This window comes from Mesocricetus auratus, unplaced genomic scaffold (genome assembly GCF_017639785.1).
Source record: "Mesocricetus auratus isolate SY011 unplaced genomic scaffold, BCM_Maur_2.0 Super-Scaffold_100040, whole genome shotgun sequence".
NCBI classification, from domain to species: Eukaryota; Metazoa; Chordata; class Mammalia; order Rodentia; family Cricetidae; genus Mesocricetus; species Mesocricetus auratus.
The window spans coordinates 5,587,517-5,609,278 of record NW_024429217.1 but is presented as its reverse complement, the minus strand read 5'-3'; the positions used below and the strand labels follow the sequence as shown (position 1 = coordinate 5,609,278).

The 21,762-nt window shown below is 46.7% G+C and overlaps 1 protein-coding gene across 8 annotated transcripts in view; it reads left to right on the top strand.

Annotated features, from left to right (window-relative positions):
- Yap1 (Yes1 associated transcriptional regulator) overlaps positions 1-21,762 on the top strand; it is an 80,802-nt gene that overhangs the window by 14,883 nt on the left and 44,157 nt on the right. For all 8 annotated transcript variants that reach the window (XM_040734783.1, XM_040734779.1, XM_040734785.1 and 5 more), the window contains exon 3: positions 21,350-21,465. In XM_040734783.1, the coding sequence (XP_040590717.1) occupies positions 21,350-21,465 (116 nt within the window). The remainder of the gene's footprint in view (positions 1-21,349; positions 21,466-21,762) is intronic.

Below are 21,762 nucleotides of genomic sequence, written 5' to 3'. Positions count from 1 at the left end.
TTAGGCCAGTAGTTCAAACCAGCACAAATTCAAACTCAAAAAAAAAGTTCATTTTTCTCTCATTTTAAAATCTTTTTATGTGTGAGTATACAGTAGCGTACATGCACATATATGTAACGTGTGCTCTGTGTCCTCTAAATCAGAAGAGGGCTTCCGAACCCTCAAAACTGGTTGTAAGCTACCGTGTGGGTGCTGGGAACGGAACCCCAGTTGTCTGTAAGAGCAGCAAGTTCTCTTAACTTCTGAGCAGTTGTCCCTTTCTTTTCATCTGCTTCTTGTTTTGAAGTCAGTGTGGCCGGGCAGCCCTGGCTGGCGGGGGGGGGGGGGGGACGGGGACTGGAGCAATCCCCCACCTCTTCCTGCTCCTTATGCAGTGTTGGGATTGCAGGGGTGTAGCAGCATAGCTCAGGCTGCCCTTGAGCCAGCAGCCCTGCCCCTCCTCTCCTCTTCCCCAAGTCTCTGCAGATCTGTCTGGAATTATTAGTAATTACAGATCTGCATTGCCATACCGGTGTCGCCATGCTGGGGCTCTAATTTGCTTCTTTGATGAGTTTTATGAGACTTGTGAATATCAGCATAGCCCTCTTCTTGCTGTGTGAGTTCAGTGACTCTCTCCCTCTCCCGCGCCTCCCAAGAGTGCATGTGGGAACTCCTGCGTTCTAGGCAGTTACTGTACAGCATAACTGTGTCCTTAGCCCAATCTTCATTTTTTATTTTGAGACATGTTTGAAGTTCCCCAAGGTGGCCTTCTACTTGGTCTCTGTCTCCAAGTGACTGGGATTGAAAGCCTGGACCACCAGACCTGGCTAAGTCGGGTTACTTCCACCGTGGTATGGCTCTGCTGCGTGACTAAACTGCAGGCTGGACTGTTGCATTGAGGAACATGAGGCTGCTCAGTGATGATGCGACAGAGAGTTCATGTGCCAAGGCAGGACTTGCGTGTATGTGCGTAGGAATTTAGTGTCTGCACTCACACTGGAATTGCTGAGGGACATGCGGTATATGCATCTTGTTGTGCCTATTTACTAATCTTTCTTATCTCTAGGATGTGCAGCTTTTGTTCTGAGTTCAGGAAGTTTGCTTATAAGATCTCGTTTTTTAAAAATGAGTGTGTACGTGTCCTCCGCATGATCCTGTGTGCGCGGTGTGCAGCCAGGCGTGCAAGCAGGCAGGCGCGGTGGGGAGTTCCCTGAACCCAGCCTCCCTCTGGGATCTTAGTCCTCTTGGTGCAGCTGTCCCTCTTTGCCTGTGTAGGACAGATAGCTCCTCAGGTGACCTCTACCTTTTGTTTGATGTGCTCTCAGCCTGGAGCTTTGCCAGCAAGCTCCCTGAGACCCTCCCGGCTCTATCTGGGTCTCATCACCATGACACCCAGCTTTTTGTGAGTCTGAGGACCCAGAGGGATCCCATCCCCTGCAAGGCAAGCCCTCCACTGCCGTAGCCAGCCTGCACTTCCTTTTATGAATGCTGTGACTGAAGATCCCGCTTCGTATTATTGCCTTCGATTAGAGATAAGATTTTCCCGAAACTGCCAGGCAGTGGTAGTGCACACCTTTAAGCCCCAGCACGGAGGACGGAGGCAGGCGGATCTCTGAGTTTGAGGCCAGCCTGGTCTACAGAGTGAGTTCCAGGACAGCTAGGGCTGCACAGAGCAACAAAGGTCTCCCTGAGGCTGTGTCCGCAGTGCTCCGCTCTCTGGAGGGGTCGTGGTTCTCCCTCCTTGGACAGCAGACACCAGCACTCTGTCCCGATTGTTCTTCCCGTTCTGTGCAGTTACCGAGTCATTAATTAACTTCCTGGGGTGGCGAGTCTGCTTACTCACCTTGCACACTCCTGGCTGCTTTAATTTGTGGCCTGAGAATTAGTTGATCCTTCAGATTCTTCGAAGGACAGCCTGTTGAAGGTGTGAGGTTGCACAGGGCCCCTTTTGGAAGGTGGGAATCTCTGAGCCTTAGAGCATGTGAAGACGGTACGAACACCTCCTTCGCCTGCTTTCTGGTCCTGATGCCAGAAGTGCGTGTCTCAAAGTTCGGGGTCAACCAGCCCTATTGGTGCTTTCTGGGCCTCGGGCTCACCTGTGCTGCGTGAGGCCTGCCAAGCCTGCGCGTTCGCATGCTCAGCCCAGATACACATTGAATCCAAGTTGCTCTGTTAATAGAGCATGTCCCACCCATGCCTTGAAGTTGTGGAATGTTCATTTTTAAATTGATATCCACATAGTGTTACTTCTTGGGAGTAAGAGTCAAGTTTATTAGGTTTGCGGGTTCATCAAAAATGTACATGTGTAGAATTTAGACAGCGATGTGTCAATTATGTGTCAATCTTAATTATGTGCTTGAAATGTCACAATAAAATTTTGAGGAAAAAGGTATCTATGAAGAACAGTGTTTGAAGGGATTTTTACAACTGTTTCTATCCCTGTGGGAGTCCACAGGAAAGACAGGTCCCAGCTGGCAATTTAGATTGTAGTGTTCCTAGCGCACATGCATTCTTTCCCCCAAGTAGTCAACTTTCTTTAAAGGGTTGAAAATATTCAGGATAGTCAAAACGGTATGGTAATTTCTTATATAAACAGAACAGTAACCCTAAACAGATGGACCTCGATTTTATTCATGCACACACACACACACACAGTTTTAAAATCACATTCTATGTACATTATTATTATTGGTTTTTTTTTTGAGACAGGTTTAACTGTGTAGCCCTGACTTTCTAGAGCTCGATCTGGCCTGAGTCTCAGAGACCCATCTGCCTCTGTCTTCTAAGTGCCGGAATTAAGGCGGGTGCCACCGTGCCTGGCACCTTCTCCAAGCTGCAATGCCTACCCTCATTAGGCAGTGCCTCCTGAGCAGCATAAAGTGACAGTGACAGTGTCTGTCCTAACTATCCACAGTTTTAACTTTGCTGGTATAAATGTTGCAGGGTCACATTGTAAACCCTGAGACGTTGTTTACTGGAAAAACCTGCCTCTGACTGTGGTGTGGTTCAGCCCTAGCACACACCTTCAGTCTAAGAGCTTTCTGCTTGAATATTGTAACAAGATTAAATAAAATCAACCATAAGTCAAGAGGCAGGGCAAACAACCACTTGACTACTAGTAAAAAAAAAACATAGATAAAAGAGAAACAGGAGGAGGGGAGAAGGGGAGGTACTGTCCTAACCCCAGTGTTACACATCTTAGGATCAAGATGTATAACACTGAACTTAACCAACTCTAAAATACTGTGAAAGTCCATGCATGCTTACAGTGGTTCCCAGATTTCTATATACATATCAAACTGAGTTTCGTTTTCTGATAATGTTGACTTCCCAGTGCTTTGCTTAAATTATAAATGATTTTTTTTCTGAGGTAGGTTCTCACTTACAGACCTGGATGACCTGTAACACTGTGTAGAGCAGTCTGTCCTCAGACTGGCAGAGAGATCCAGCTGTTTCAGCCTCTGCTGTGGAACATTTGCTTGTTTGCAAAGATGTGTTGCATTCTTTTATGTTGCATTTGTTTAACTCTGTGAAGCTGTGTTACTTTGCCTGCCTAAAACACCTGATTGGTCTAATAAAGAGCTGAACAGCCAATAGCAAGGTAAGAGAGAGAAATGGGGGGAGGGGCTGGGGCAGAGAGAACAAATAGGAGAAATCTAGGGAAGAGAGTGAGGAGAGAGGAGAGGAGGACGCTAGGGGCCAGTCACTCAGCCACACAGAGTAAAAAGGAAAGAGCACAGAGGCAAAACGTAGTTAAAGAGAAACAGGATAATTTAAGTTAGAAAAGCTGCCTAGAAACAAGCCAAGCTAAGAGCGGGCATTCATAAGTCTCCGAGTATTTATTTGGGAGCTGGCGGTGGCCCCCAAAGAGTGAAAACAGAAGCCTCTTTTCCTTAGTGCTGTGATTGAATGGGTGTGCAACCATGCCCAACTAAAATAAAGTGTACTTTTAAGTGCGTAAGTCCATCTGTCCTAAAGCAGAGAGCTCAGTAATGGCAGCAGGAGGGATTTTTATTGCGAGCATTTCTCTTACTGCGATAGAACTGGCATTAGTGGAGGAAAACCGTGAGCTAACAAGACGGAGAATGCGAATCTCCCAGAAACACTTACCTCACACAGAGGTATGAAAACGTTGCTTTGTGGCCAGGGCTGAGGGAGTTGCCAGCAGGTGGAAGGGGGCCTGTGCCTGTTGTTGAAATAAGAAAATGCCATTGCTAGTTTAAAAGCATCCATTGGGAAATTTGTCCCATTCAGGAAGGTAATGCCATCACACTATTACACAGAAAGAAAGCTTGAGAGGGAAACTTCCGGTGGTTTCTTTCTCATCTGTGTCCTCTCTGGCCTGAGAGGCAGTCATAGCCCCGAAATACTTCGTTGCCCTCTGAAAGAAGAGTTTTCTGTTGTGTTGGCGTGGCCCAGTCACACACGCTGTCCGCCTTTTTAGATGTGTTCTTTGCAGTTATTTTGTGCTTTTTGATTGTCAAATGCAACTTAGAACTATTGGAACCCATTACAGGCTGTAATGATGGTTGTGGGTGCTGTGTTGATTCAAACGAGTGGAGGAATTTTGATATTATCATTATTATTTAACACACTTGGGGTTAATATGATAGTTCACTAGTTGGATGCCACGAGCCCTTGGGTCTACAAGCCTGTGAGTGTGCTGTATGCGATACCCCTGCTTTGGCCAATCAGCCCTTGCCTGTGTGCGTGCCCGTGTTCCTGAGGGTGTTGTCTGACTTCATCCTCGCCGCGTGCGTAAAGGGGTCTGCTTACCTGTTCACCTCTCCGGGTCTGTGTGCACTTAGAAAGGGTCAACAGTCTGGATTGCCTAGAACTCTGTATCTCCTATAGGTCTTACGTGACCATAAATACTTGACACGTCCTTTAGCTGCTGGTTCAAAGCTCCCTGGTCACTCTGATGTGCGCACTCGTCAGGTAGTGGTGGAGTGAATGGAAAGGAAGTCGGGAGTTCAAGTCCTCAGTACCTACTCTCCTGTCATCAAACAGGTCCAAGCTCAGGGGAGGTAGAGCCTTACGTGACTGTATAGACCGCTCTTCCCCACATCTCCTTTTCCTGCCCTGGGCTTCGACTGCTCCGTTAGACAAACATTTCCTTCATCCTTTTATGCAGCATGAGAGAGTACCGTGTAGTCTCTAAGGGAGGCCTGGTGAGGGTAGGGTTCCTTTAGGCCTGTGTTGCCGCTCCCGTGTCGTTGCTGGAAGAAGTGAATTCACAGTCGTGGGCATTTGTTCTTGCTTCTTCCTGAGAAAGGGTCTCTCTGGACCAGGCTGGACTAGAACTCCTAACGAGCCACCTGCCTCTGCCTCCTGAGTGCTGGGTTTAAAGGCTTGTGCCATCTTGTCCAGCAAAGGCATTTATTGTAACATCCCGTGTGTTGGTGTGGGGGTTTGTACACGGGAATATAGATGTCCTCTGAAACTGGAGTTTGTGAGCAGCCTGACTTGGGCTGTTTGCAAAAGCAGTGCACTCTTGACCTTTTTGCCATCCAAGATGGTGTCTCACTGAACCTTAGCTGGCCGGGGGCTCTGGGGATTTGCATCTATGCAACTGCAGCACTGGGTTACTGTGCCCACCACATCTGGCCTTTTTAACGTGGTGCTGGAGATCTGAACTCATGTTTCGATGCTGCAGGCGTTTAACTGACCTAGCTGTCTCCTTCACTCCCGCAGTGGAACTGTGGCTGGTTCCTGATTCAGATAAGGGAGCCTTGCTCGTGTAGATCTGTGAAGACGCTTAGACACTGTGTGTGGGGTTGAGGTGTTTGTGCAGAGGCATCTGCCATTGGTGAGTGTGCTGACCAGGTCACTTCTGAACAAGAGTCCAACAACACGGCTTAACCCATTGTAAATAAGGAAATTCCATCATGTTTTGAACATAACATTTTTAGCTGTAGAAATCCCACAAGTAAGTCTTTCTCAATCTGTGTATAGGATTAGCTCAAGTTTCATCATGGTCTTGGTGTGGAATGTCTTCTATGTTATGTTAAGTAGCGAGAAAAGTTCTGCTTAAGGAAGCTTGCCGTCTGACTTTTGTGTCTATGGAATCACTATCACTTTAAAAGCAGTCCCCAGCGTGTGGTTGTTAAAAGCGCCTCTTGACGCACAGAATCTTCTTGTCCTTTCAGGAATACAGCCTAGCCTTCTGGATGACAGCTTGTGCGTTGCAGCATTATTTATCTATTTTTGTAAAGGGTTGCTAATCGCCTGGTGCCTCCCTGTCTGAGTCGTGTGCTTGTGGACTGTCTACATGAAATCACTTGATAGGCTCTCTCGTTTCTGCAAAAATGTTGCCTGTATTTTTAGTTCACCACCCTGGCTTAAAGTAAAATTATTTAATAGAAATATTTAGAGACCAGAAGCTTACTTTGAATAGGGCTGTATTAACCGGACCTTTTTAGAATAGGTCTGTGTTTAAAAACATGTGTCACTATAGTTAAGAAATATAATTCATTTATCTTACCTTTGGCCAAGACACATATACAGCCTCTCTCTTTAACTGTTCCTAAGTGTGGGCTTTTGTTTAAAAGGAAGATTAGCATGTTCAATTCTCTCTCTCTCTGCCTCTCTCTCTCTCTCCCCTCTGTCTCTCTGTCTCTGTCTCTGTCTCTCTGTCTCTCTCTCTCTCTCTGTCTCTTTGTCTTTCTTTTTTTTTTTTTTTTTTTTTTTTTTTACTCTGTAGCCCAGGCTGGTTTCAGGGCCACATGATTGTCCTGCCTCAAGTCTCCTGAAATCTGTGACTCTAGGTGAGAAACACCACACCCAACTTAGCCAGTTTTTGCTTTAGATTCGAAGACCTTCAGGCTGTGTGGTAGTGATGGTAGTGTTAAACCCTCTTGGACTTTAGAAGCCTTGGGAACTGGAGTTCATATCTGAAATGTGAGACTGTGACCTCTGGTCCAGAGGCCAGCAGTGTTGTTGACTGAACCAACCCCTGCTGCTTCCTAAGAATAGCCGTTCTCTGCAGTGGTTAGAGCTCGGTGCATTCCCCAGCAGCGGGTCAGCGCCTGGGATACGTACACCGTGTTGCTCTTGCTGTGCTCTGAATGGGTGACTGGTGAGGGGGGAGAAAGGCTCAGTGGGGCTCCCCAACACGTGGAGACGCCACTGATGGCTGTGTCCCCCATCCACATGAGTTCTGAAAGCAGGAAATGTGTCTGTTGGTTGTGAAACAGTACATAGTAAACATTACCATCTCAGCCTTGTACTCAGAAACTTGAGCCTTAAAAAACCACCAACTGAGAAGGAAGTTGACGCTAAAGCAACTGACGGTTAAGGCACATAACTTTAGGTCACCTGCAAGGCATCTGATGGTGGTGCTTTGATTCTTTGAGAACCTCCCGCAATGCATAGTCACCGTGTTCATCCCCATCTCCCAGACTAAGGAGTTTGTAAGTTCTCGGGTGGTGGTGGGGATTCTTGCTATGTAGTCTGGGCTAGCCTGGAAGTTACTATGTGGGCAGAGTGGTCTTAAACTTAGGGCATGCCCTGTAATGCCAGCACCTGAGAGGTGTGAGGGCTGGGGGCGTGCACCGTCTTACCTGGCTCGCCACATTGGCCTCTAGTGTTTATTCCTATAGCGTATTTCCTGCTCTAAGTGTATAGCTTTGATTTTTACATCTGAAATTAGGATCGTTCTCTGTTGTGATTTGCTTAGGTAACCTTGCTGGGCATGAAGGGCATATGTCTCAAGTACCAAGAAGACACAAAGAGATAGAAAGGCATAGCTGATACGCCTAGTCAGGCGAGGGCTTCCGCTCTCCTCGCTGACAGCCACAGAAAGCTGGGCCTCCGTAATTGGCTGTTGTAATAATGAACCTTGATGTGTTCAGGGTTTAGAGTCAATAGTCTGGGGCCACAGTGTGTACGGCTGAAATACAGTTCATGCTTAATTAGCGGGAGCTCTTGATTGGCCGAATCCCCTCTTGAGTCTCATCACTTGGTTCCGTGGTGAGACGGAACACCCCTCCAGGCATGTGCCATGTTTGCACATAGATCCCAGCCGCTGTTTCATACTGTAACGAGAACACAAAGTGGCTTCCCGTGTAAGGTTTGGTAAGTGATCTTTCAAAGGTCTCCTCTAGTTTTGAAATACTAAACTTCACTTGTGGTGGTCAATGTAGATTCCTACAGGAAGTGAACAAGAAGTTCAGATTCACCACCCAACCTTGGACCTTTGCTTCTAAACGAGAAGGTCCTTCCTGGTGTTTTTATTCTTCTATTCGTTTATGATACCATTGAATTGTCCTTAAAACGACCGTCTGTCTGTCTGTCTGTCGGTTCCTTATTGAGTAATACTGAAGAGCTCTCTCTCACCCCATGCTTCAATCTTGGCGCTTAGGGGGTTGAGCGAGGAGGATTGCCATGCGACGGAGATCAGTTTGGCACTGCAGAATGAAAACCGTCTTTTAAAAGAGGACCTGTCCTGCCATCGTCTCATACATATATTTATAAATATTTACTTTAAACCATCTTGTCTCATTAACTTCATAATTATTTTAGAGCAGTTAGCATGATTTGCTCTGACCTGAGACTTCAGACTTTTGGATGGCTTTCTCTTTGTTTTTGCTCTATCTGACCGTCCATCTGTCCATCCATCCATCTATTTTGAGGTAGTGCTTCTTTTTTTTATTACTTTAATTTTAAATAGCTTGCTTCACATGTCAATCCCAGTTCCCTCTCCCTCCCCTCCTCCTGCACCCCACCACCATCCCCCTAGCCTCCCACCTATCCCCACTTCCTTCCACATAGGGGATATCTAGAGTCTGTCATTTTGCTCAAGGCAGGGTCCAGGCACTCCCCTAAGAGTCCAGGCTGAGAGAGCATCCCTCTTTGTGTATGGACACACGATGTCTGTTTGTATGCCAGGGAAAGGTAGTGCTTCTTTACGTAGCTCTGGCTCTCCTGGGACTCACTCTGTGGACCAGGATGGCTTCCAGTTCAAAGACTCACTTGGTGACTAAAGGCATGGGCCACCACTGCCCAGGCGAATTTTGAATGCCTTTATTTAGTCTTTGAAATGGAGAGCAATGTGCTGACCCTGGTGAAGTCTGGGCTCTGGGTTGACTTGAAGAGGTTAAACTTTGCTCTTGCCTGTAAGAGTGTCTTGGTTTGCCTGCAAGCGTTTGCTGGGAGGCTTTTGAAGAGCCAGGAGGAGTGCTGGTTTGAAAGCTGAGGTGAGTGAGTCTGTTACAGCCCTTTATGTAGGAGATGAAAGTCTGCAGAGTTAGATCCTGTCTCAAAAGTCCAGAATCAAGGAGACAAAACACCCTGTGGCAGATTGAAGACCCTATGAGTGTTGATAATACCTAGTGTTTGGGGTAGCTGTATAACATTAGTCATAATTATGTGCTCTGGGTTTATTTCATCTGTTTTTATTGTTTTTTTCGAGACGGGGTTTCTCTGTATTGTTTTGGAGGCTGTCCTGGAACTCGCTCGGTAGACCAGGCTGGCCTCAAATTCACAGAGATCCCCCCTGCCTCTGCCTCCCGAGTGCTGGGATTAAAGGTGTGTGCCACCAACGCCCTGCTTTTTTTTTTTTTAAACAGGGACTGATTTATCCCATACTGGCTTCTGGGGGTGTTGTGGTGCTTCTGGGATGTGGGGGACATGTTCTGTGGGTGTGAGAGACATACATGTTGCCAGGGATGTCCTGATCCTCTACCTCCTGAGAGTTGGGATTGCTAAGTGTGTGCTGGGGCGTGGGGTGGGAATTGGTTCTCTCCTCCAGGTCTTTTCTTCATTTTCAGACAGGGTCTTGGTTAGCCCAGGCTGGCCTTTAGCTTGAAGCCGTCCTTCTGCCTCAGCCTCCCGAGGATTGGGATTTTGCACCACATCCCTCCTGAGAATGTTTTCTGAATACAGTATTTTATGTTCCGGGCATCACGCAGGTGTCTGAAATACCTTTACTTGTTTTCTGTCTGTTGTAGTTGCTTATTGTTTAATGTGGGGGTAGGGACTGGGAAACACAGAGAGGTGACAAGAACAAATAAATAATTCCTTATCTTGTGGCTCATGGATAACACTTGGCTGTGTATTTTAGGACTATTTGAATTACAGACTTTGGATATTGCCCAACAGCTCTCCAGTAAAAGGTCACATTAGTCTCCCACTAGCAAGCAGCTCACGAGTAGAACACATCTTCTGAATGGGAGATGACACACACACACACACACACACACACACACACACACACACACACACACACACACACACACACACACACACACACACGGTTGTTTCTCCTGGCCGTGAACTCATTGATCCGCCTGCCTCTGCCTCCCAAGTGCTGGGTTAAAGGCGTGCGCCACTTCCGCCTGGCTACCAAGTGTGACCCTCTCCTAGTCTCCTCCTGGTAGTCTGCATACTGCTTACCTCCATGTGTGTGTCACATCGTGGTTCTTAATTAGTCTTGAAACTTTGATTTATTTAGGGGTTGTGTGTGCGTGCATGCGCACAGGTGTCACTGGAGCAGGACTGCTTCACGTTCAAGGCTAGCCTGGTTTAAATGTGAGACCTGGCTGGTGTCGTTGAAGCCTATGTGCTTTGCAAACACCTTTGTGCTTGTGTTCCGTGTGTGGGGGTCAGAGGACAGGTTATAGGTGTCAGCTCTCGCCCCGACCCCCCAGGGTCCTTCGACTCGAACTTGGGCTGTTAAACTTGGGGCAGTGTCTTTGCCCCAGACCATCTCATGGCCTGCATTCCTTTTCCTGGCTGCTGCCTCCCGCTGTTTGTGTAAGCCGCACTCTGCTGCTGGGCGCACTCTGCTGCTGGGCGCTTAGGCTGTCTCCCCGTGGCCTGCTGTGAGGAGTGCAGCTCTATGAGGAACGAGGGAGAGCCTGAGTCTCTCTGTCACCTCTGCATGGCTGCACGAGAGTCAACCCCACTTTCAGATACACTTTTAGGAGTGCTGAGTCATGTGCTGGCTTTCTTTATGCTTAGTTTTGTTTTGAGGATCTTTGAAACCTTCTCCCCGGCAGGGTTTGCATTCCGCCTGAACCGGATCCCCGAAGACATGTAGTTCTTTCATGGCAGACATTGTAATGGGTGTGAGGACCCTATCCTTTTCCGGTGCCGGGGGACGGAACTCAGGGTGTCCTGCGTTGTAGCTGTTGCCGTGCTGCTTAGCTGTACCACCGGACCCATTGCGATTGGGTTCGAGCTTCCATCTTCTTCTGTGTGGTGTATGTGGAGTTGAGAAAGGTCCAGAGTCTTCAGGAAGTGCTGGTATCATCTGAACACTCACGGAACCCTTTTCTAAGTTTTGTGTTGGGGTGGGCTAGATGAAATGGAGCGATGGCTTCTTTGGGTGTGGTCCACACACTGTGTGCCTTGCTCGGGCTGCTTCTCCATCTCAGCGTGTCACCACGCACAGCCGATGGGCAAGAGATGGAGACCTCAAGTGTCTGTGTGTCCTGCTCACTGGGGTCGTGTGGAGAGCAGCTGTAGTGAGCCTCGTTTTTGCCTACCACAGTGAGGGGTGATAGCCCACAAGACTCGGAACAGCCGGCCAGCAAGAAGTGAGTGCACCTGAGGCCAGATGACGTCACTGAACACAGCTCTGCTTCAGGAGTAAAGGGGAAGAGGCCTTGGTGTAATTGCTGGGTGCTTCCTCCATGATACCAGAAAGCAGATGGGGAACAAGATTTACCAGTCAGTGCCAAGCACTGAGAAGCCTTCAACCTGTGAGGGCAGCTGTGTCACTCTGTGAGTCAGGACCTGTGTGGTGTTGTCCTTTGCAGGCATGGAGTTAAGATGGAAGGGTCAGATGGTTGGGTTCTAACTGCACTGTACTGTATGATCTGGCCTTATATCAGTAATTCTTAATTCGGTTTAGTTACTGAATTAAGGTTTAGATTATACCTGAATAAGGAAAGAAAAAAATACAGCTTTCTTAGAATGGAATATTATCTTTCCATGATACAGTAAGGAATGAGAAAAGAAATTCATGTTAGTGTCTCAGTCCCTCTCCAAACAGCAAAAACTATAAACCACCATGTAAAGTTAAACGCAGAAGTCATGGAATTACATGGTTCGGTGGATAATCAGGCATCCACTGGGTATTGGAAATTACTACCTTGGCTTGGTAGAAAGGAAGATCACTGGGTTGTGCTCACACTGGGACATGCTCACACTGGTTGATTTCAGGCAACTAATACCGTGGAAAAGGAAACAAAAGATAATGAGTTAAGTAGTATTTGTATGTTCCGTTCTGTTTTGTTTTCCCTACATAACCAATGACTTCAGTTTATTTTTGTAGTTTATTATATATATATTCTGTTGGGAGTGCATGCTATATGTGTGTGGGTGACCTTGAGGCCAGCAGAGGGCATCAGACCCCCTGGATCTGGAGTTACAGGTGATTGTTCCTCTTGATAGGGTGCTGGGAACTCAATTCCAGTCCTCTGCGGGGCCAGCAAGGGCCTTTAACCACTGTGCCATCTCTCCAGCTGCTGGATAGGAGATGAAAACAGAAAAATAGTCGGGCAGCAGTGGCACACGCCTCTGATCCCAGCACCCAGGAGGCAGAGGCAGGCCGAGCTCTGAGTTTGATGCTGGATACTCAGGGCTACCAAGAAACCCTGTCCTGAAAAACATACATACATACATGCATGCATACATGATAATAAATGGAAGAAAAAATAAAATGAATAGTTTGCTTGTAGAGATTGAAAAGTCTATTGGTTGTGCCCTAGCAACCAGTCACCCGTAGGTGGTCTTTGTCCCCTGCAAAGACGTGTTAATGTATCCCCGAATGCAACAGAATTTCAGTCCTTACTTGAAGACAGAGAAGAAAGGTCTAACGTCCCTTGTGGCAGGATTTGTTTCAGTTGCACTTTAAACTGAGTGGAGTCCTGTATTCTACCTGAACAGATAGGTACTCTGGTTTTGGTCAACTACAAAGTAATTTTTTTCTAATTTAATGAATGTGTAAAGCTTATGAAGACAAAAGGGAGATGTTTAGTCTGTATTTAATTTTAGTGTTGAAAGTTTACTAAAATTCCAAGTTTGCTTAGCTTGGGTGAGAGTCTAGCATTCATTTTCTTTTTTTCCTTTTTCTTTCTTTTTTTTTTTTTTTTTTCCGAGACAGGGCTTCTCTGTATTGTTTTGGAGGCTGTCGGTCCAGCCCGGCCTTGAACTCACAGATCCGCCTGCCTCTGCCTCCCGAGCGCTGGGATTAAAGGCGTGCGCCACCGCTGCCCAGCGAGAGTCTAGCATTCATTTTCTTAAAAAGAAACAATATAAAGAGCACGATTCGAGGCTTGTTACTCCATATGAGCCCAAACAGAGCCCTGTTGACGTCAGACACCATTTTATTTACTTTTGAAAAGGGAGAACCAGGCACAGTCAGTGAAGCTGCACTTGCCATCCAAGCAATGACACCGAGTGTAATCCCCGCCGGTGCTGCGAGGCAGAGACAGGAGGGTCTCTGGCTTCCGCCTACAGTCGTCTACCTAGCAAAATGAGCAGACTGCAGGCTCAGTGAGTGTTGCTCTAAACCAAAGTGGAGGGTGACTGACGGGGATGTCAGTCTCTGGCGTCCACCCCCACACGCATACACGTGCACATATAACATGTGAATGCAAGTGCAGATACATAGACTGCTTGCCTCCACCAGGAAGCAGTCTGTAAGAACGCTGCCAGTCCTGTTTGATGTGTCCTGTTTTTGTCACGGCTGCTGAGTGGGGCACCAGGAAAAGGAAGCTGCTGGACCTGCCTGGCATGAGGCAACTTCTCTCCCAGCAAGTCATCCATTACCTATCCTGTTGGATTAGAAGGCTTTACCAAAGTTTAAAGTTACCAAAATAACAAAGTTATGGATAATAATGAAATAGCAAAATAAAATAGCTCACACACTATTTAGTTAAGACAAGTATGACTTTGTTAGTGACTGTTTTTATAGAAGTCATGTCTCTTTGTTTGGCATGCAGTAGATCTTTTGTCTTGAGACAGGGTTTTATACTGTAGTCCAGGCTGGTATAGAATTCACTCTACAGGCCAAGCTGGTGTCAAGTGTATGACAGTGCCTTAATCTCCCAGGTGCCTGGATCACAGACATAAACCCCTGTGCCAGGCCTGCCTGCCTCAGATCTTCTCTCCCCCAAAATGTAGCAAGAATAGAATTAATTTGTTTAAGTTTGGGATCACCTCTCCCCCAGGTTGCCTTATTGACATTGATGAGAATCTTTTCAGCAGATGACATTTTATGTTAGGAGAAAATATTTTATGTGGGGGCTGACAAGATGGGCTTGGCAGTTCCGAGCACTGGCTGCTCTTGCAGAGGAACTGGGCTTGGTTCCCAGCACCCACAGGAGGGCTCACAAATGTCTGTAATCTAGTTCCAGGGACCTGATTCCCTTTGTAGTTCTACACACACACACACACACACACACACACACACACACACACACACACACACACACACACACACCAACAGCACATCATGCATGCAGGCAGACACTCGTAGACATAAAATAATTTTAAAGAAACAACATTTAAAGAGTCTTTTATGTTGTTTTCCCACTTATTTAGTGGGTCTTCTGCCTTTTGGGAAATGTTCAGAGACTAACAGACTTAGTGTATCTTAGCAGCTTGTTATCTTAGTAGCCATGTTATGTGTTAGCAATTGAAACGTCAGTGTAGCTGTAAATGTGTGTTGGATTTAGTAAGATGGTTTTCCTTGGCCTGGATTTGGGGGCCAAAACACCCAAAGGCCTGTGTCTGCATTGATGAGGTCTGGGGTGGCCACAGAGAGCTGATCAGAGTGGATGGACTGCCTGTCTTCTCCCAGGGCCCGAGTCTAGGATGAAGTCTGAGTCAACAAAGCTGTTCTTCTGGCTTGATGCTTGTGTTTAAATGCCATTTGCTCGGGACTGTCAGTGTAACCTCTACAGTAAAGCCGTGAGCAGTGAGATCCTAAGCTGGCATTTTCAGGTAAAACAGCATGTCTAACAGATGATTTAGGAGACTATTTACAATAGCTAGAAGTCAGCCAAACCCCCCCCAGCTTTTGAAACAGGATGTCACTTTGGATTCATCACAATCCTCCACCTCAGTTCCTGAGTGCTTGGGGTTTCAGATGTTACACCTGACTCCTAGCTCTGAGTGACTCTCCCTCCTCCCTCTTTTGTGCTGGGGATGAGCCCAGAGTCTCCAGGAGTGCTAGGCCGACCTACTCTAATATCCAAGCCATACTCTCCACCCCCAGCAATTCTCCAAGTTACGGGGAGCTTCCATTTTGAGTGTTACAGTGGTGGACTTCCTGAGATCTTAGATTTCTTGGGGCTGCCGTTGTGTTCTTGGTTCATTCTTTTTCCTGGCAATGCCAGGGAAGGAAGGCTAAAGACCTTGGGGACTCTCGGATCTCACATTCAGCTTTCATTCTCAGCCCGTGTATTCGCTCTCTATATCATAAAAGAAAAAACTATGAACTTGGGAGCAGTGTCCATTGCTACGACGCTGTGCAAACAGTGGTGCTGAATGTAACGAGGGAAATGGACAACATTGTGACAGTGTTGAATGTAACCATGGAGGGAAACCGTTTAGCTGAAGATGACCTTACGCCTGAGCCTGAGCCTTGCTGTTCCTCAGTGCAGCTCTGGAGAGAAGGTCCATGTGTGGTCTCTTAGTTAATTGTTTAGCAGAGAATTCTGAGACTTCTCAGAGATAGCAGGAGTGGCTGTGCTCTTAGAACTGGAGCTGCAGAAGGTTAGATAGAACAGTGTGTCATTGTCCTGGAGCCAAGCACATAGGTTTCCCTGGTTTGAGAATAGCCTCCAGCATGCAACTATAAATAACACTTTCACAACAAGCATGGATTTGATAAGGGGCAGGAAATCTGGCCCAGCTGCCTCCCTAGCACTGCCACCAGAGTCTTTGGAGCTGCCAACAGTAACAGCCAGCACTCAGAATTCAGTCTTCACGCCCAACATAAAACACCCGTGCTGCTTTCCTGAAGTCAGGGTCTCCCTGACTGGCCTAGAACTTTCGTCCTTCTGGGTTCTGGGATTAATGGTATATGCTAATACACCAGCCTCTAAGTCACCTTTTTTCCCCCTTTTGGTTTTTGAGACGGGTTCTCTGTGTAGACCACGCTGGCTTGGAACTCAGAGATCCACTCTGTCTCCTGAGTGCTGGGATTAAAACCGTGCTCAGCTAAATCAGATTTTCTTAATATTAGCGTCAGGTTGGTCACTTTATTTTTCACTAGACATTTCACTGGCCTTGTGCTTAGGTGCAGACTTTCTCACTTTCCTATCTAAAAGTAAGTGTATGTGTTTTGGTGGCTCATGCCATGGTGTAGATGTCAGAAGACATTTATGAAAGCAGTTCTCTTTCCCACTTGGTAGGTAAGTGGTTCCAGTGTTCAAACAACTTATTACCTCCTTGAGCCATCCTGCTGGTCCAAAATGATGTAACCTTGCTTGTAGTCTAGGACTAGCACCAGTAATTGATGCTCTTATAAATGAAACCAAATAATATTGTATGTCCAAGCCCCTTTTTAGAACCTACTATTGAAAATGTTTGTCTTTTTCTCAGCTACTTGGTCTTCCATTTTACCCTGCACAGCTACCAGACAGGCAGCTGTCTCTACTCAGATTCCGCACCCTAGGTACATGTAACAGAAGAGTATGACAGTAATCTGTAAACTGTCTGGATAGTTAGAAGGAGAAACGCAGTGTTTAACTGGAAGCCACTTTCAAGACTGTCGCTACAGGAGGAGGGGAGTATCTCACACTGTCTGTGGGGTGGTCTGTTCTGACAGCCTGTACCTCTGTGAACTTGGCTGTCTGGTTATGTGGCTAGATTAGGGGACTTTAAAAAATTAAAATTACCCCCCTCCCCCAGTAAAGATAAAATAAAATGTATACAGCTCAGGCATCCTAGAACTCACTGTGTAGACTGGCCTTACTATATTGTCTGCCACGGGTGTGTGTGAATGCCTGTGAGAGTGTGTGTGTGTGAGTGTGTAAGGCATACGCCGTTCTCCCCTTCCACCTTTACGTGGCTGTACTTGGATTATTGGGCCTTGTGGCAAGTGTATTTTCCCCATCCATCTCACTGGGCTTTGGTTGGTGGCTTGCTCATTCTTGGCCTTGATTTTTGAGTTGACCATTTATTATTATTATTATTATTATTATTATTATTATTATTATTATTATTATTTATTTTTTGCATTCCAATCCCAGTTTCCCCTCCCTCTCCTCCCATTCCTTCCCCCCACATCACCCTCCCCTCCCCTCTGCTCCTCTGAGAGGGTGAGGCCTCCCCTAGGAAGTCTACTAAGACTGTGCCATCATCTCATTGAGGCAGGACCACAACACCTCCACACCACACCCCTGTGTCTAGGACGGCCACGGTGTCTCTCGGTATAGAATGGGAGTTTGTGCATTAGTATTAGATCTTGGACTCACTGCCAGTGGCCTCATTTATTGTCCCAGGCACACTGTTGTCGTCTTTATTAAGGGTTTTTAGTGCTGTGAAGAGACACAATTCCCATGGCAGTGCTTGTAAAGCAAACATTTAATGGGGTGGCTCAATTACAGTTTCAGGTTCAGTCTGTTCAGTCCATGACCATCATGACGGGAGCATGGCAGCCTGCAGGCAGGTGCGGTGCTGGAGCTGAGCACTGACTTGACAGGCAGGCAGCAGGAAGTCAACTGAGACGGTGGGAGGGGATATCCTGAGCTTGGGAAACCTCGAAGCCTGCCCGCCCCACAGTGACACACTTCCTCCAGCAAGGCCACACCCACTCCAACAAAGCCACACCTTCTGATAGTGCCTCTCCCTGTGAGATTGCTGGAGGCCAGTTACATCAAACTGCTACAACCTTGTTGAATTGAAGCTAAAGACCTTTTGCAGTTTCCCACAGTTAGTGCTTTAGACTCTTATTCTCAGATTATTAGTTTGGTGCTCTTTGAGGAGCCTGTGTTTGTATGTGTTTGCTTTGTTTTCTAGTTGGTTCTTAATTCTGAGCTTGGCATAGGTTAAACTAATCGTCTGGAGCGTGTTTTCTGCGTCTCTCTGTGTGTCACAACTTCATCGCCGGCCAGGTGATGAGACGGCCGCTGTCCGAAGCCCTGGACGGCCGCTGTCCGAAGCCCTGGGACCCTCTCCCAGTGCAACTGCCTTGTTCTCTTTTCTTTAACAAAGGATTCGTTCTGCTCCTGGAAGAGCAGCCTGCACTTCACTGACTTTCCATCCCTTCTACCTTCATTTGCTTTTTCAAGACAGGGTTTCTTTGCGTAGCCTTGGCTATCCTATAACTAGCTCTGTAGATCAGGCTGGCCTCTGCCTCTGTCCCCCAAGCTCTGGGATTAAAGGCATGCGCCACCTACTAACCAAGCTTACCAGTATTGTCTCCTTCACCCATCTGCCTTTGATTTTTTTTTTTTTTTTGCTGTCCTAAGTATTGGATCAGCAAAAGATTGGAGTTGGGGGAAATATTAGAGCCCCCCTTTGTGGGGAGTTGGATTGGAGTGGGAATTAGTTGTTGTTGTTGTTGTTGTTTCTGAGACAGGATCTCACTGTGTAGTTCTGGCTGACCTGGTACTAAGTGGACTGAGCTAGGCTTGAACTCACGGAGACTGCCTGTCTCTGTCTCTGTCCTGGGATTAAAGGTGTGTGCTGCCACGTTGGATTATAGAGCCTTTTCTAGGAGCCACAGCCCTGGTTGTTAAACTATGAATTTATTCTCAAAACCCTGGAAAGTAAACAAACCATTCCCCACTCCCCTTGCTGAAGATAAAGCAGATGTTTGGCACATGGCTCGGGCTTCTTAACTGGCTAGCTCTCTTATTACCCAAACTATTAATCTATGTATTTCTACATGGCCTTATCTTACTGGAGAATGCTCCACCATGCTACTTCTTCAGTGGCTACATGGTGTCTCTCAAAACCTCTCTCTGCATCTCTTCCCAGAATTCTCTTCTAGCCCTGATATACTTACTGCCTGGCTACTGGCCAATCAGTGTTTTATTCGTCAACCAGTAAGAGAAACATATACAGAAGGACATTCCCCCATCAATCTATATGACGGAGTCCAGGTTGTCTTTGGCAGGGCTCTGTGTGTGTGTGTGTGTGTGTGTGTGTGTGTGTGTGTGTGTGTGTGTGTGTGTTGTATTTGTGAATGTGTATTCATGTGTGTGTTCACGTGTGTATTCTTAGATGTATGGATGTCTTAGATGTTGGGTGTCTTCTCCGTTGCTTCCCATCTTGATTCAGGGGCTCTCACTGAGCCCTGGCCTTCTATTGGCTGGACTGACTAACCAACCAGTGAGCTCCAAGGGTCAACCTGTCCCGTCCCCCAAGTACAGAGGTCATCTCCCGCAGCTGGGGTGTAGCACACACGGGCCTGGCTTCTCTGTAATAAGGGAGGCATCTTGGTCTTTAAATTTCATAGAAACTAGGCACTTTGTAGAGCAGTTGGAATGGTGACCTCAATGAGTCCATTTTAAATTTTAAATTAAGTAAAGTACAGCCAAACATGCCCCTGTGGAGATGGGTCCTGTGAAGTGCAGGCCTTGGACCAGTGGGCAGAAGAAGGCTGCTCCTTCCTGTCACTGTCTTAAGTTGCTGGGGAAAACAAGATAGATCCTTGGTGCCACCTGAAATCCAAGCCCCGGAGCTCAGCAGTGAGGAGGGTGTGCCTTATCAGCGTTTACAGGAACAGCTCAGAGGTAGAGTGCTTATAATACATATCAAAAAATAGGAGAAAACTTTCTTTTCCTTTTTTTTTTTTTTTTTTTTTTTTGGTTTTTCAAGACAGGGTTTCTCTATTGTTTTGGAGGCTGTTCTGGAACTTGCTCTGTAGACCAGGCTGGCCTCAAACTCACATTGATCCGCCTGCTTCTGCCTCCCAAGTGCTGGGATCAAAGGCGTGTGCCACCAACGCCCTGCCAACTTTCTCCTTTTTTAAGGGGAAAAGTGTACCGATAGTTTAAGATTCAGTGACTTGTTTGAGGATCACCGTTTTCCTACAGGGCTGGGAAGGTGGAGGAAGCCCGGAGTCTGATGAGAACTCAGCCATCCTCTGTATTGTGTGAGGCTTAGGGTAAGATTTGAACCAAGTTTACACTGCATGGTCTTGACCTCAGCACTGCCACTGCCGTCTCTGCGGCCGCCGCTGTGGAGAAGGGGAACTTGTGCGTTTGTACCTGCATAACACGGTTATATGGTGGTGACAGCTGCCATGCCTCCCCTGAGTTTGAACTCTTCCTGGGTCCCCACAGGTGGAAGCACTTACTGTCCTTTCTAGCTACACTCTCTAGCCTTTTATAGTTTTACTTGTTTACCAGACTCAGAAAAGAAACTCACTGAAGAAATGGAAAGGATATGAAGTTGGAAAGACTTTAAAAATGATTTGATGATGTAAATTCGAATAGAAAATAAATTAGGTGCAAGACTTAGGACTCACCAAGATAGGATAGATAATGAAGTATTTTCTGTGAAATTGTCAAATGCAAACGGACTAGACATTGTTGATGAACTCGTTGCCTGTATACGTTGTACATATGTATATAGTTTTTCGTTGTAGCTTTCTTTTTGTATTAGACAAAAAAGGGAGAATTGTGGTATTTTGTGATTTTTTTTTTCTTCCCCTTTTTGGTTTTTCAATATATGGTTTCTCTGTGTAGCTTTATACACCAGGTTGGCCTCAAACTCACAGAGATCCGCCTGCCTCTGCCTCCTGAGCGTGTACCTTTATTTAAACTGTTTTATGAGTGGCCTTCTCCTTTCGTGTTATTACAACTGTGTGTCTATTACTGCTTTTATTGTTGTGATAAAATGCATGCCAAAAGCCATTTGAGAGGAGGGGCAGGGCAGGAGGGTGTGTCCCTGCTCTGTGAGCCCTTGCTACAGCATAAGGCGTAAGGCCGGGTGTCCAGGACCCTGAGGCAGCTGGTCACATTTCACAGGGAGGAGGGACTGTTGCTGCCCAGTTGTTTTTCTCCTTCAGCTTTGACTTTAGAGTGTGTGTCTTGATAGGACACTTTGCTTTCTGTGTTTTACCTTTGAAAAAGAATTTGAGTTCTAAAAGCCTGTTGTTAAATTGTCATATTTTTTTAGCCAATCTGAGGTTTAGTCGCAATTCGCACCTAGGTGATTTAGACACCATCTTCTGCCTGAGTTAGAAGTGACACTGTGTACTTAAGACACCATGTGTAACCCTTTTCAGATGGCGTACTTACACACTTCAGAGATGGCAGTGCCCCGAGTGCCTCAGGCTGGGGGCTGTCTGCTGGGGTGGGGCAGTGTGGTGAGGATGCTCTCCTCTGGCCTCCCTTGCTAATCAGGGGAGCCACTCTTAGGGGGTAATGGTCTGACTTTCTGCTTTTCTTTGTCTCAGCCACATCGACCAGACAACAACATGGCAGGACCCCAGGAAGGCCATGCTCTCCCAAATGAACGTCCCTACGCCTGCCAGCACAGCGGTGCCTCAGACCCTGATGAACTCCGCCTCAGGTGAGCACCACGGTTGCAGAGCCGCTACCATGCTGTGTGGGCACTTGTTTTCTCTTTGGGGAGACTAGGAAGCTTCCTATCCAGTGCCATTTTGAGACATTGTATCTCAAAGTAGCAAAATGTATCAAAAGGGAGTTTTTAAATCTCAGGTTTCCTTTAGGTCCTAAGTTGTTTGGGGTTTCTACTTTGGGTTTTTAAAGTCGTATTTGTGACTTTATTGTGCGTGGTTGTGGAGTGTGCTTGGGTATACAGTTACATAAGAGAATAGCTCTAGGGAGTCTGTCTGCTCCTACCACC